The sequence below is a fragment of the Lepidochelys olivacea genome, assembly GCF_965140295.1.
Source record: "Lepidochelys olivacea isolate rLepOli2 genome assembly, chromosome: 1".
NCBI classification, from domain to species: Eukaryota; Metazoa; Chordata; order Testudines; family Cheloniidae; genus Lepidochelys; species Lepidochelys olivacea.
Genome location: NC_140411.1, coordinates 169,285,805 through 169,300,717, shown reverse-complemented (window position 1 = coordinate 169,300,717; position 14,913 = coordinate 169,285,805). Strand labels below are relative to the sequence as shown.

At 44.7% G+C, this 14,913-nt stretch overlaps 1 protein-coding gene across 1 annotated transcript; it reads left to right on the top strand.

The window, feature by feature from the left end:
- Positions 1-466: 466 nt before the first annotated feature.
- Positions 467-14,627, top strand: HEMK2 (HemK methyltransferase 2, ETF1 glutamine and histone H4 lysine). Its single transcript, XM_084642308.1, has 6 exons — positions 467-598; positions 5,544-5,630; positions 6,829-6,919; positions 9,596-9,679; positions 11,508-11,649; positions 13,782-14,627. Exons 1-6 carry the CDS (start codon positions 468-470, stop codon positions 13,886-13,888), a joined length of 642 nt encoding a protein of 213 aa, XP_084498434.1. The 5' UTR covers position 467; the 3' UTR covers positions 13,889-14,627.
- Positions 14,628-14,913: the final 286 nt, after the last annotated feature.

Here is a 14,913-nt window from a genome sequence, read left to right as displayed (position 1 = left end):
GGAAAAAGGAAGCTCGAGAGGATTTTGCCGGAAGACATTCGGCATTTCCGCTCTGACATTCAGTGACCCGCCCGGCCGGGTGAACGGGGTCTCCGGTGCAGGTCCCCGTGCGACGCGCCGCCCGCACACGCTAACGGCAAGTCCCTGCTGCGGGCGCCGCGCCCAGCGCCCCGCCCGTCCCGGGGGCCCCTGCGCAGGCGCGCCCGAGCATTCCACGAGAGCAAGGCGGGATCCATCGCGCCGGGCTCGCCCCGAGACAACCTCACTCGACCGCTGATTCGCCGGGATCCTGGAGGTCGAGAGGCGGGGCCGAGGCTGGCCCTCGCCACAGTAGTGACGGCAGCGGCAGCTACGCGCGTGCGCGGCAGTTTGCGTATCTGCGTCCCTCTCCCCTCACGACAGCGCGAGTCGGTGGAGAATCCGCACATGCGCACTCCCGCGCGGAAGGAAGGGGGCGGCGCTGGGCCATGATCCCCACCCCGCGGCACCAGCACGTGGGACCGCACGGGCCCTTCAGCGAGGTGTACGAGCCGGCCGAGGACACCTACCTGCTGCTGGACGCGCTGGAGCGGGACGCGGCCCAGATCAGAGACGCGGGGTGCGAGCTGGGGGGGAGGGGAGGAACCAGCGAGGGGCCGGTCAGCAGCCAATGGGAGCAGCCGCTGGTGGGGTGGGAGGAGTCGGCGGCGCCGTGAGCACGTGCCGGTGACAGCCCGCGCAGCGGCTGTTAGGGAGGCGGGGCTGGAGCGAGGGCGGGGCGGTAGCTGCTGAGGGGCGTGGTCTGGGCGTGGGGGTGGGCAGGGCTATTGGTCGGCTCCCCTATTGGCTGTCAGTGGTTGCCCGTTGGTACAGTCCAGGCCCTGGCAGGGGCGGCAGCAAAGCTCTCGCTGGCTTCAGCGGAGTCTCGCCTTCGCCCTGCGAGGTCTCGCGCCGGGATTCGCCTCGGCTGCGCCGCCCTCAGCGCCTGCGTCATCGGCGTCACCCTGCGCGTGCCCGGGCAGGGAACCGTCCCACGTGCTGGGCGGGGCGCGGGGCGGTCTGAGCCTCGGGGGAGGGGGGACCCGGGCGGACCCCGGGCGCTGTGGGTGCCGCCCTGCTGCGGCAGAGTCGCGCGGCAGCCAACGGACAGCTGGCGTGACGCCCGGCTCGTCCGCGGCTAGGTGTGCTGCAGTGGAAGAAAAGGAAGAGGCTCCGATTGTCCTAGTTGGGGTGACCCGCCCCTCACCCCTTTTCAAAATGCAAAACTGGGACACCTGCCGGAGCCCCGCCCCCTCCAGGGCCCCTGAACCCCCTGGCCATGCCAGAGCCTGGTGCTGGTAAGAGCCACCCAGGGAGCCCTGGACCCTCCACCTGTCTTTGGTGGGGGCTGGGGTACCCAAGAGCAGTCCCCGGCCTGTGTTCCTGTCCCCCTCCCAAGGTGCACTGCCAAGCGCTGATGGAGGGTCCATGGCTCTCCACAGCAGACTGGGCTTCTAGGGTGGCTCTTACCACAGCCTGGCCAGCTCTGGCTTCTGGCCTCCCCTGGGGCAGGGCCTCAGGGAAAAGAGGAGGAGCAGGGGGTGGGGCCTAGTGGTGAGTGGAGGGGGCTAAGGCTCACTTGAGAGCCACACACACACTGGAAAGAGGCTGGTGCTGCCCCTAAGCCGGGGGTAGGTGCAGAGTGATGCCACAGGGAATCCAGGATAAATGTAGTCCTGGAGTAGTTTAGCCCGGCACTGGGACTTGAAACTAACATTTTGGGACTGTCCCACTCAATTAGGGGCAGGTGGTCACCCTACTCATAGCTCCCAAGTAGTTTCAGTAAATAATGTAAACGTCTGCCAGGTCTCAAATCACTGGGTAACTTAGTCCTTGTCGTGATGGTCAGTTTTTTCAGGAATGATGTGCCCCAAACTAATTTTACTCTGTGAGGAGTGGAATGATTTTAATTTATTGGAATATAGATTCAGATAGGACTTGGTTCTGTGTTGCTCTTTTTCATACTCAAAATATCTCAAAATACATTGCAAATATAATTTAATTTGAATGGGCTCGATACAATGAAATTATCTTGTTGCTTGCCTTGAAATTTCTATTATTTATACATGTCCAGAGCCAGCTCAAATGTGGACCCGTTAGAACAGTTACTCGGCTATGTCTACACTGCAGCTGGGAGCGAGCCTCTGGACTCAGGCTAGTGGAGCTTGAGCTAGTGCACTAAAAATAGCATGGACATTGCACCTCAGGCAGCATCTTGTGCTCTCAAGCCCACTTGATCCCCTTGATCTGTGCTTGGGTGGCTAGCCTGAGTCTCCACAGGAACAACAACATCCACACTGCTGTTTTTAGAGTGCTCACTTGAGCCCTGCTAGTGCAAGTTTGTCACCAGATGCATTGGGTAGACCTATCCGTGGGATTCCGGTTTCATTGTAACCTGCTCAAAACTCTTAGGCCTTGGCTGCTTGGTGGAGAAGGTGGAAATGCATCTAGAACTGTTGTTTTTGTGTTGTCAATGGATGTTTCCTGTTAACAGAGGGAAGGAAACCTACAATGTGCCCCAGTGAGGGCTGTGATAAGTAGGAAATATCTTGATTCCCCAAGGGACACAAGTTATGACTGGAGAGCTGTCGGTCAGCACAAAGCAGATCATAGAATCATAGAATATCAGGGTTGGAAGGGACCTCAGGAGGTCATCTAGTCCAACCCCCTGCTCAAAGCAGGACCAATCCCCAATTAAATCATCCCAGCCAGGGCTTTGTCAAGCCTGACTTTAAACACTTCTAAGGAAGGAGATTCTACCACCTCCCTAGGTAATGCATTCCAGTGTTTCACCACCCTCCTAGTGAAGAAGTTTTTCCTAATATCCAACCTAAACCTCCCCCACTGCAACTTGAGATCATTACTCCTTGTCCTGTCCTCTTCTACCACTGAGAATAGTCTAGAACCATCCTCTCTGGAACCACCTCTCAAGTAGTTGAAAGCAGCTATCAAATCCCCTCTCATTCTTCTCTTCTGCAGACTAAACAATCCCAGTTCCCTCAGCCTCTCCTCATAAGTCATGTGTTCCAGACCCCTAATCATTTTTGTTGCCCTTCGCTGGACTCTCTCCAATTTTTCCACATCCTTCTTGTAGTGTGGGGCCCAAAACTGGACACAGTACTCCAGATGAGGCCTCACCAATGTCTAATAGAGGGGAACGATCACGTCCCTCGATCTGCTGGCTATGCCCCTACTTATACATCCCAAAATGCCATTGGCCTTCTTGGCAACAAGGGCACACTGTTGACTCATATCCAGCTTCTCGTCCACTGTCACCCCTAGGTCCTTTTTCGCAGAACTGCTGCCTAGCCATTCGGTCCCTAGTCTGTATCTGTGCATTGGTTTCTTCCGTCCTAAGTGCAGGATCCTGCACTTATCCTTATTGAACCTCATCAGATTTCTTTTGGCCCAATCCTCCAATTTGTCTAGGTCCCTCTGTATCCTATCCCTACCCTCCAGCGTATCAACCACTCCTCCCAGTTTAGTATCATCCACAAATTTGCTTAGAGTGCAATCCACACCATCCTCCAGATCATTTATGAAGATATTGAACAAAACCGGCCCCAGGACCGACCCCTGGGGCACTCCACTTGAAACCGGCTGCCAACTAGACATGGAGCCATTGATCACTACCCGTTGAGCCCGACAATCTAGCCAACTTTCTACCCACCTTATAGTGCATTCATCCAGCCCATACTTCTTTAACTTGCTGGCAAGAATACTGTGGGAGACCGTGTCAAAAGCTTTGCTAAAGTCAAGAAACAATACATCCACTGCTTTCCCTTCATCCACAGAACCAGTAATCTCATCATAGAAGGCGATTAGATTAGTCAGGCATGACCTTCCCTTGGTGAATCCATGCTGACTGTTCCTGATCACTTTCCTCTCATGCAAGTGCTTCAGGATTCATTCCTTGAGGACCTGCTCCATGATTTTTCCGGGGACTGAGGTGAGGCTGACTGGCCTGTAGTTCCCAGGATCCTCCTTCTTCCCTTTTTTAAAGATTGACACTACATTAGCCTTTTTCCAATCATCTGAGACTTCCCCCGATCGCCACGAGTTTTCAAAGATAATGGCCAATGGCTCTGCAATCACAGCCGCCAATTCCTTTAGCATTCTCGGATGCAACTCGTCCGGCCCCATGGATTTCTGCACGTCCAGCTTTTCTAAATAGTCCCGAACCACCTCTTTCTCCACAGAGGGCTGGCCATCTACTCCCCATGTTGTGATGCCCAGCGCAGCAGTCTGGGAGCTGTCCTTGTTAGTGAAGACAGAGGCAAAAAAAGCATTGAGCACATTAGCTTTTTCCACATCCTCTGTCACTAGGTTGCCTCCCTCATTCAGTAAGGGGCCCACACTTTCCTTGGCTTTCTTCTTGTTGCCAACATACCTGAAGAAACCCTTCTTGTTACTCTTGACATCTCTTGCTAGCTGCAGCTCCAGGTGCGATTTGGCCCTCCTGATTTCATTCCTACATGCCCGAGCAATATTTTTATACTCTTCCCTGGTCATATGTCCAACCTTCCACTTCTTGTGAGCTTCTTTTTTATGTTTAAGATCTGCTAGGATTTCACCATTAAGCCAAGCTGGTCGCCTGCCATATTTACTATTCTTTCGACTCATCGGGATGGTTTGTCCCTGTAACCTCAACAGGCATTCCTTGAAATACAGCCAGCTCTCCTGGACTCCTTTCCCCTTCATGTTGGTCCCCCAGGGGATCCTACCCATCCGTTCCCTGAGGAAGTCGAAGTCTGCTTTTCTGAAGTCCAGGGTCCGTATCCTGCTGCTTACCTTTCTTCCCTGTGTCAGGATCCTGAACTCAACCAACTCATGGTCACTGCCTCCCAGATTCCCGTCCACTTTTGCTTCCCCCACTAATTCTTCCCTGTTTGTGAGCAGCAGGTCAAGAAAAGCTCCCTCCCTAGTTGGCTCCTCTAGCACTTGCACCAGGAAATTGTCCCCTATGCTTTCCAAAAACTTCCTGGATTGTCTATGCACTACTGTATTGCTCTCCCAGCAGATATCAGGAAGATTGAAGTCACCCATGAGAACCAGGGCGTGCGATCTAGTAGCTTCCGCGAGTTGCCGGAAGAAAGCCTCATCCACCTCATCCCCCTGGTCCGGTGGTCTATAGCAGACTCCCACCACTACATCACTCTTGTTGCTCACACTTCTAAACTTAATCCAGAGACACTCAGGTTTTTCTGCAGTTTCGTACCGGAGCTCTGAGCAGTCATACTGCTCCCTTACATACAGTGCTACTCCCCCACCTTTTCTGCCCTGCCTGACCTTCCTGAACAGTTTATAACCATCCATGGCAGTACTCCAGTCATGTGATCATATGGCACACCACTCATCTTGAGCTTGAGGGCAGTATAACCAGTAAACTTCATTATTAGTGCGGTCTCCAGTGGCTGCAGGTTTGACAGCATTACCTGATCCAGGCCTGCATATGTCCATCCTAGATACTCTTGTGAATCGGGTATTTTAATTACTTTGCACTGATTATTTTTATTTAAATTTAGAGTTGAGATCTCCCTTGAAGTAGGATCTGGATCGGGTGTGGTTTCAGCATTTCTGGCTTCCATTGTTGGACCCAGTGCATTGTACATGTAAGTATTATAATACCAATTTTTTAGATTGTTGCAGCTAATAATATAGAATACTTAGCTCTTACGATATATAGTGCTTTTCATTTCAAAATATTTTACAGTCACCAACCATGTAGAGAAATAGTATCTCCATTTTACAAATGGATTTTTAAAGACATTTAGATTCCTGTCCCCCCATTGATTTCAGTGAGAGTTTAGACACCTAAATAGCTTTGAAAATCTGGCCCTAAATTCCTTGCTCAAGACCACCTATTGGTTTAGTAGTAGAGCCAGGACTAGAGTTCTGAAATTCCTTCTTCCCAGCTTGAGCTCCATCTGTAGTCATGTTGTCTCTACCATGTTTACTCAGAACTTGATCCTGCAAACACTTGTCTAACTTTACTCATATGAGTTGTTCTGTTGAGCTCAGTGGGAATACTCACATGTGTAACATTAAGCAAATGCTCAAGAGTTTGCAGGGCTGGGCCTCACTGAGTACCTATTATGCAGTGCCATAGTTAGAAAGGCAGTCTCACTATAAACACTTGTTTTCACAGACAGAATCATTTTAGGCTGAATATCTAATGTCTGTTCTCAGGCCATATTTTGTTTGAAAGTCTGGTAAAATTCTCTTGGCCTTTTATGAGTTATCTGAGCACAAAATGTAGAAAACGTTGATATTGTAGTATGTTGTATTGCTTGAGAAATAGTATGTCATAATTTAATTCAAGACAATTGTAATGCATCCGCAGATGAGGACAAAGTTATAGTTATGTCTGAGCGTGCAACCTTAACTTTAACATTTCCTTGACTTTTGAGTACTTAGGCAACCTTAATGTTGTCTTAGCATAGTGTTATTGCATGAAATTTCATATGTGAAGAGCCACAGTACGAGCGACAAGAATTGTATGTTCTTTTCAAAGCTTAGATGATGATTATTCAGTAAGGCTATGTCTACACTACAAGATGGGGTGAAAACAGCGGGTCTGTACTCAGCATGGCTCAGCCAGAACTCTGCTGCTGCTACCGCAGTTATGCTGCTATTTATACTTCTGCTAACTGGATGAGAGCTAGTGTGAGTACGTGTGCGTGAGCAGGGGAATCACATTCATTTACACACAAGGCTTGAGGTCACATCACATAATAGCATTCACATTCTTACGTTAATTTTTTAGTTATATCTTGTCATGTTGATGTGATATTAATATTTTGCTTTCAGATGTACAGATATCAACCCTATAGCAGCTTTTTGTACCTTGGAGACAGCTGTACTTAACAAAGTTCACATTCACCCAGTAATTACTGACTTGGTAAGATACAAATTCCTATAACTGGACCTTCTAATAGTTTTGCAGTTCTTACAATGTACTGTGGGAGGCTTGCTTGTAACCATTTCAGATACTGTCCCTTCATGTTGAAAGAAAGAAAAGGGGCAATGGATGTGTTTTAATTAGGCCACAGTTTTATTCACTTAACATATCTGGGACTACCCAACAATAAATTGTACAGCAGGTCATCATTATTTCCACCTACTCGGGAGGGCTGCTGTCAGCCCTCCCCCGTTCTCAACCTGGTCCTAGCCAGCCTATTGCTGCAACCCCACTACCCTCCCCTCGTATGAGGCGTTAAGGGGGCTGGAAAGCAGGGAAGGGATTGGTTCCCCACTGTACCTCATGTTAGGAGCCCCAACCTCCCTTGCCCAGCTACCTTAAGGGATGCTTTCCTCTAAATCTACTTCCAAATCTATTTAATCTGAGAACCGTATATGTAACGAACACTGGACACATTTGTTGTTAAGTGATGACATTTTGACTTAACCTCCTCGCCTACCCCACTGCGTCCCTTATCTGCTGTGGAGAAGATGGAAAAAACCTGCCCCACCTCGTCCAATCTGGTGGTGAGGAGAAAATTCCTTTGCAGCTCCAGAAGAAGTTGAGTAGCGTCATGCTCACAGCAGATCATGAAGAAACCAAGTCCTACTCGGATCCCATCACTAGGAGGGTGGGTGTTGCCAGCCTGATCACAGTGAAAGTATGTTTCTCTGGAACTGTTCAGGGTATAGTTGCCTTTAGGCACATGAAAGGACAGTGTCCCCCTTCTAACTTGGTCCAGCCACTTCCTGTTCTTCCCTGGTCTGTCCACGTAAATTTTCCCCTTCCTCTCCCCTCTGCCACCCACTTGCAGAGGGGGCCCAAATAAGAGCAACAACCCTTCCAGCCAGACAGACAAAGAACCCGGTGCACTCAGATGGTATTCACTGCCATATGTTAGTAAGGTACAACAGTCTTGTATGCCACAATATATATTTGTTTTATTAAATTGTAAAGCACTCTGGTGGATGGCAGTAGCTTGGACACAGTTGCAAGCTTACAGAAAACTAAGTAAAAACTGATCACAGCGCCCACTGTTCCCTCAAAAATTGGTGCAGAAAACCCAAATAGAAAGGCTGATGAAAAGAGAGGGACAAAAACAGCTGATAAGGGACCAAACTCAATCTGAAAAGAAAATGTACTTCAAATGAGACTCTAAAGCAATACAAATGTAGAGCAAATACTACATAATCAGGGAATGGATTTGAAACTGTTAACACCTGGAGCTTTCTTATTAATGTTGTACCCATGACAGTAATGCTCTGCCAATGCACAAGTCTAAATCTTTTTTTGTTATAAATTCTGGTTGCTAATGATTTAAAAAAACAAAAACAACAACCTTCCAAGCAGTGCATTATGGGAAACTTAAGTTTCACGTTTTCCTCAGTGAGCTCTTTTAACTTGTAAAAAATCTTGAGAATTTAATGAAAGATGACAGATTCAGCTAATTCTAATTATTGGCAAATGAACCCTTCTTCATTTGGGAATTAGACTATACACAGAGGCCTGTATAAAGTAGTTGATGAACAGCTAACAGATGATAAACTTTTAATCCCTTCTGAACAGGGATGGATATGAATCTGTAAGCAAGCTCTTTTAATTAGTATAGGTTTTTCTTTCATCCTCTTACTATTCTGTATCTCTAGTTCATGTTTTGGGACCCTGTTGTGTATGTCGTCATACAATAAATTTATATTTTTACTTGTCCTGTTCTGTGGGCTGCCCTTGCACGTTGAAAGACAGGTTTAGTGTTGTTGGACCAGGAATAGGGGCTGAGCTATTCAGAACCAAAGAGGCCAATTTAATGCATTGCTATGAATGGAAGGTGAAATACGAGTGGTCCCAATTCTATTTATTTTGATTTATAAAAATATGAAATAATCCAACCCTTCCTATGAGGAATCACTTGCAGTATAGTCATCCTAGAAGAAGGAATGCTTGATTTTATAGAGAAATTATCTAGTTCTCTTATTGAGATAAATTACTCAACCTTGTAATTTAACCACATATGAAATGAATTATTATCTCACAACCAGGTCATTTTTATTGTTATCTACTAAATAAAGCACCTGTAATTAGCATGTATTTAAAACATTTTGCTTAGAAAGGGTCCTTGAAATTTACTTTTTCATATTGTCCATTATTGACTTTTGGTTTTGGTAACTAAAAAGATAGAAAAATAGATGGTGGCAACATGGTCACCTTTTGCTTGGCTGGCTAACTTTATGGGAAATTGCACAGATTTGTGTTTTTCAAAATACTTCCCTTGTACTCCTGTCATACAGAAAATAAGAAAGAAGTATCTTAATTAACCGTCTGTTTTGGGTTAAGTTGTTTGAAGTAAGTCAGGATTCCATAGCTAAGTACAGGACTTTTTCTATATCTCAGTAGTGTATAACTGTTCGTAAACCTATTAATTTTCTTCCTGTCTTGATAATGATTGATTATATTCAAAGCTTACTCTCTCATTTTAGTCCCATATATGACAAATCTGCAGTCTCACAATACATACTGTATAATGAGAAATGTGTGTTCCTGCTATAAATAAAAAATGTAGCTAATAAAAGAACTGCCTAAGTATAACTAACTTGTTTCCCACCTTGCTTTCATCTCTAGGTCACAGGATTGTTACCAAGATTAAGTGGGAAAGTTGATCTCCTACTGTTTAATCCACCATATGTGGTAACCCCTTCTGAAGAGGTAGGGATCGCTGAGATTTGAGGAGATGCAATTAAAAAAAAAACTTCTGCAGCTCAGTGGTATGAAAAATTACTCGTTTCTGATATGATAAATTGGTTTGTAATCTCTAGTCGTGAGTTGCAGTGCTTTGAAAAAGTAGTGAGGGGTCATGTGGAGCCAGTGGTGATAACAGAACTGTTTGCAGTAAATATGAATCACTCACCTTACTGCACTTTCTGCATAAGAGCTAAAGGACACTAGTGACCACTGTTCCACAAAATATTGCTCCATCCTTGTAGGTGGAATTCAGTAAATCCATGTCTACACAGGGATACTTAGGAATCACTAAAGGTGTGAAGTCAGGGCGCATAAATTAAAGCATGCTTAATCCCCCATGTCAGTGCTCTTATTCAGGAGTAAAGTGGCTTTAGTTCTCGAACTTTGATTAAGGGCTTGTCTACACTTAAAATACTGCAGTGGGGTAGCTGCACCGATGCTGGCGCACTTGTAGCGCTACAGTGAAGATCCTACCTACACCAATGGGAGGGCTTCTCCCTTTGGCGTAGGTACTCCATCTCCTGAGAGGCGGTAGCTGTGTCAACAGGAGAAGCACTCCCATTGACATAGCGCTGTCTATCCCGGGGTTTAGGTCACTATAACTGCATCACTCAAGTGTGTGGATTTTCCACGCCCCTTGAGTGACATAGTTATACTGACATAAATTGCTAATGTAGACAAAGTTACAACGAACTAATTCCACTTAATTCCTGAATAAGATCCACATGGAGGTTTAACCATGCTTTAATTTAAGTGCATTGACTTTACACCTTTAGTTGATTTGCCTTAACTTTCCTGATTAGCTGCATGTAGACAAGCCCTAAGAGATTTTCATTTCGATCTGTCAGATATTTTCCATTGGAATGATTTTCTGGTGGAAAATGCCTTTTTCACAAAAACAGAATTTTCAGGGATGAGTGTCTTGGCTCTCACCTCCAATGGCAGCCTACCCAAAGGCTCTTTATGCCTGCAGGGAGAAACAGAAATTGACGAGAGCCATCCAGATGGGCAGTTGACAAGCTGAAAAATTCTGTTTTAGTTCTCCCAAAATGGAATCTTTCAGAATTTCTGGCTTGTGAAAAATCTTGAGCTATTTACTTTTTCGTCCAAAATTGGGATTACATTTTTCCAAAACCTCAACGTTTTCTATGGGACAGAAATTCCTTTTTCTGGACTGCTCTAATTTTCGCCTTTCATTTGTATTCTTCAGGAATCTTGAGGCATGTCTACACTGCAATAAAACATCCACAGGTGGCCCATGTCAGCTGACTTGGGTCGTGGGGCTCAAGCTCCAGGGCTGTAAACTGGAGTGTATAAAACTGTGAAGGAGGAGTTCCGAGAGTCCAGGCTCCTGCTCTAATCCAAACATCTACACTGCAGTTTTATAGCCCTGCATCCTGAACCCCCAGAGCCCAAGTCAGCCGCAAGTGTTTTATTGCAGCGTAGACATATCCTTGGTGGAATTTATGCAAATACTTTCCATATGCATCTAGAGGAAAGTATATGCTTTGAATGTTACAAAACGTGTCTATTTCCAAACAGCGTCAACAAAGACCTTTAAATCCAAACAGAGCTCATCTGTTTGGAGGATAAGTCTGAAATTTGACTTGTATGCTGCATAAACAAAACTGCCATGTAGCAATTTTGCGATTGAAATGGTTTTAATTCAATAAGCTCCTTAGGATAGGGACTGTGGTAATGCTCTTCCTCAAGTGTCATGAACATATATAGCACTCTATAGTCATATGTAAACGATTAGTAAAAAAATTCATCTTCCTTTAATTTCTCCTAGGTACAAAGCCATGGAATAGAGGCAGCCTGGGCTGGAGGCAAAAATGGCAGAGAGATAATGGATAGACTTTTTCCTTTAGTGCCAAACCTGCTTTCAACAGGAGGATTATTCTATTTAGTTACAATTAAAGAGAACAACCCAGGTAATAAAATCCTTCTGTTTGCTAAACTATATATTACTAATGCATACATAAAAACTATGAGTACAAGACTAAGGTGCTATAGCTAATCAGACATTGCCACTATTACGCAAGAATGGAAAACCTTGGATTGAGTAATATCTCAGAGAAATGAGATGGCCTGTACATGGCAGTAGCAAGTCACACTTGGTTAATAACATTTATTAGTATGGAAACATTTTGGGCTAAATTCACAGGGAGGACTTGGTTGAGCATTGCAGTACTCAACTTTTAGGCACCCTTCTGCTAAGTTGTATTCATGATCCCAAGTCAGGTTCCCTATACAATGCACTGGGAGACTTAGGTGCCTAAAAAGATTCACAGAAGTCAGCATGCTAAGCCAGCCAATAGGAAATGACAAGGAGGGGGTGTGGCCTAAACCCTGTCTCTCAAAGGAGTTATGTGCCTAACTCTGGCCTTGATGGAGGCACCTCCCTCTACTTGGAATTCATAGTAGTGAACCCTCTCCTGGAGTTGGGTGCCTAAGCCAGGTCAGCCCTTTTTGAAGAAATATCGTGGTGGTCGTAGTGCCTCCTTGCATGCCCAGTAGCCCAGTGCTTAGAGTATCACCCAGGATGTTGGAGACGCTGGTTCAAATCCCCACTCTGTTGGATTGGGAGCAGGGACTTGAACATGGGTCTCACTTCCCAGCTGAGTGCCCTAACCACTGGACTTTAGAGACGCTCTCTTTTTCAATGAAGAGTTAACTATTGTATACAAAGTGGAACAACTTCGACAGGAGAGACTAAGAGAGACCCACCCCAGACTAGCCCATTGCCCAACAGTTAGGGGACTGACGTGGGAAACCCACATTCAGTTCTCTGCTCCACATTAGGCAGAGTGGGGATTTGAACGCTGGTTTCCCACATCCTGTGTGAGTACTGTAACTACGGGGAGTAAAGTGCGTGGGAGGGGCAGCACTGCCTCTTCCTCAGCTGTCTTGTGCAGGGTCCAATCAAGTAGATGTGCTCTATGGCAGCCTCTGAGCATGTGTACTGGATTGTGCTCCGCAGGTGAGCTAAGTGAGGGGGAATGCTTTCTTTGTGAATCCTGCTATGGCTTAGGCATGAGTAAGGTGCCAAGCTGCTTGGTGGTTTCAGGGCTGAGGCAGCTGAGCATGTGCCCATTGGCTGAAATTTAGGCACCTTGGGGACTTCACCAGTGAACACTGAGGTGCCTAGGGACTTTAGGCTCCTACAAGGTTAGGTGGCAGCTGAGTAGGGGTATAAGGTTCTAAATTTCTGCTTAAATACTTTACATGACAGCCCCACTTGTGAATCCTACCCTTTCTGGCAAGTTTTACTGTAGGGTTTTCAAATTAATTTGTGTGCTTTGTACACACCCTTTCATCAAAGCTTCTGCCTTTATAAAACCTTTGTTCAAGCCACTACTTAGTATATGCAGGAGAAAATACTGTCCATTACAACACTGACCCAAGTAGTATGGGAAATATGGGTTTCATCTGCTAAAGTGAAACTAACACTGAAGTGTGGAATTACTCCAGGGTGCTCCCACATTTGAACATTTTCAGACAGGGCTTAAATACCAGACTTGCAGTTGTACTCTGCTGGAAATTTACAAAAAAAACAAGCACCAACCCTTTTTTATTAAATACTTGAAACCTGAGTATAGTGGTGAATTTTTTTTTTTTAATTGAAGCAGTTAGTTAAGATAGGAATATTGATTCATTATACTGTGATTCTAACTAATTTGCAGTTTCAGTATAACTGCACCTAATTCTTTCTGGCTTTTGTGTTAATATACAGAATATTAAAAGCATACAAGCACTTAAACTTTGAGCACATTTTTTAATCTTAAACTTATTTACCAATACAATTACGTACTTAGTATATTTTTCAAAGACATTAAAATCCAACATTTCCAGTAGAAAGCCAAGTTCATGTGGTTTTGTTGGATGACTACTTTAAATAAATTGTTCTAATCGCCTGAAGGAGCATGATGGATATTTTATGAGACTATGTAATCTTTCGTTTTGTAATTTGCTTTTAGCAAATAAATCAGTTTAAGGCAGGATGGGCTTTTTAGGTGGCGATTAACATAAACTGAACTGTAATGCTGTACATTTTTAATTACAGATGAAATTTTGGAAACAATGAAGAAATACGGTTTAAGGGGTACTAGAGTACTTTCTAGACAAGCAGGAAGAGAAACTCTCACAATTCTCAAATTCATCAAGTCCTGATGACTGCTCTTAAATCTTCCATTGCTGAAGATGTTGAAAGTTAAACACAAATGGTGTTACAATGGCTAGGCTATTTTGTGACTATAAACTATAACTCAACAGATTTTGAAAAAATTATCCTGTCTCCTGACCTGTGCAGGAAAATTGAGCAAAATGTTCATTGTTGTTCCCTTAACCTGGCCGTCAACCCACTGTGATCTGTGTGAGGGCAAAGTTGTTTCTGGACTTGGTTTTCTATGTAGCATAGTGGAACAGTAGCTGAAATGTAAACTTTAAAAATTGGCAGTCACACTTTAAAATGTGGAAATTCACTGGTATTTATTTCATTTTATAACTGGAATATTTGTATGTGATCACGCATTTAATATTTTTAACTACTTTTGTCGTTCATTATGGGTTCTCAAAACCATGTTCTTGCTTTAGTACTTTGTCTTGTCTTATGGTAATTATTCTGTACAGATAGCTGGTTTAAATTAATATTTAAGAAGCCACTGCTCTTGAGGTTAGTGGCCTCAGTCTTACATTTTGTACTTGTTGCAGAATCCCCAAAAGCCTAGTGCATAGAAACTAATTTTGCTCACATAGTCAGGAAAACTCTTGATCTTATCTTGCTACTGTATTATCACTATGACTATTCCAACAGATGTACCCAATATGGCGTTCTGTTATATGTCATCCAGGGTCTTTAAGCTAAATGCTATGGGTTAATAAACATTGTAAAAGGTTCCGTTCAATTTAATCAATTGTACAAAATTATTTTAGGGTAGAGACTAATTTTAGACTATAAAAAGGAAGGCTTCGTTAAAAGGTACTTTCAGTAGAGCCTAGAAAACTAACCAGTGACAGTTCTTTGTGAAGCAGGTCCATATATGACTATGGTATGATACCATTCCTATACTAATGCACCATAAAATGTATGGGCTGGAGACTTGTATGGTCTGATTATCTCCCTATATTTAAGCCCCTTTGTTTTCAGATTAAACCGGTTTTTACTGAAAAATTCCTGGGTTTTACAAGAAGTATTA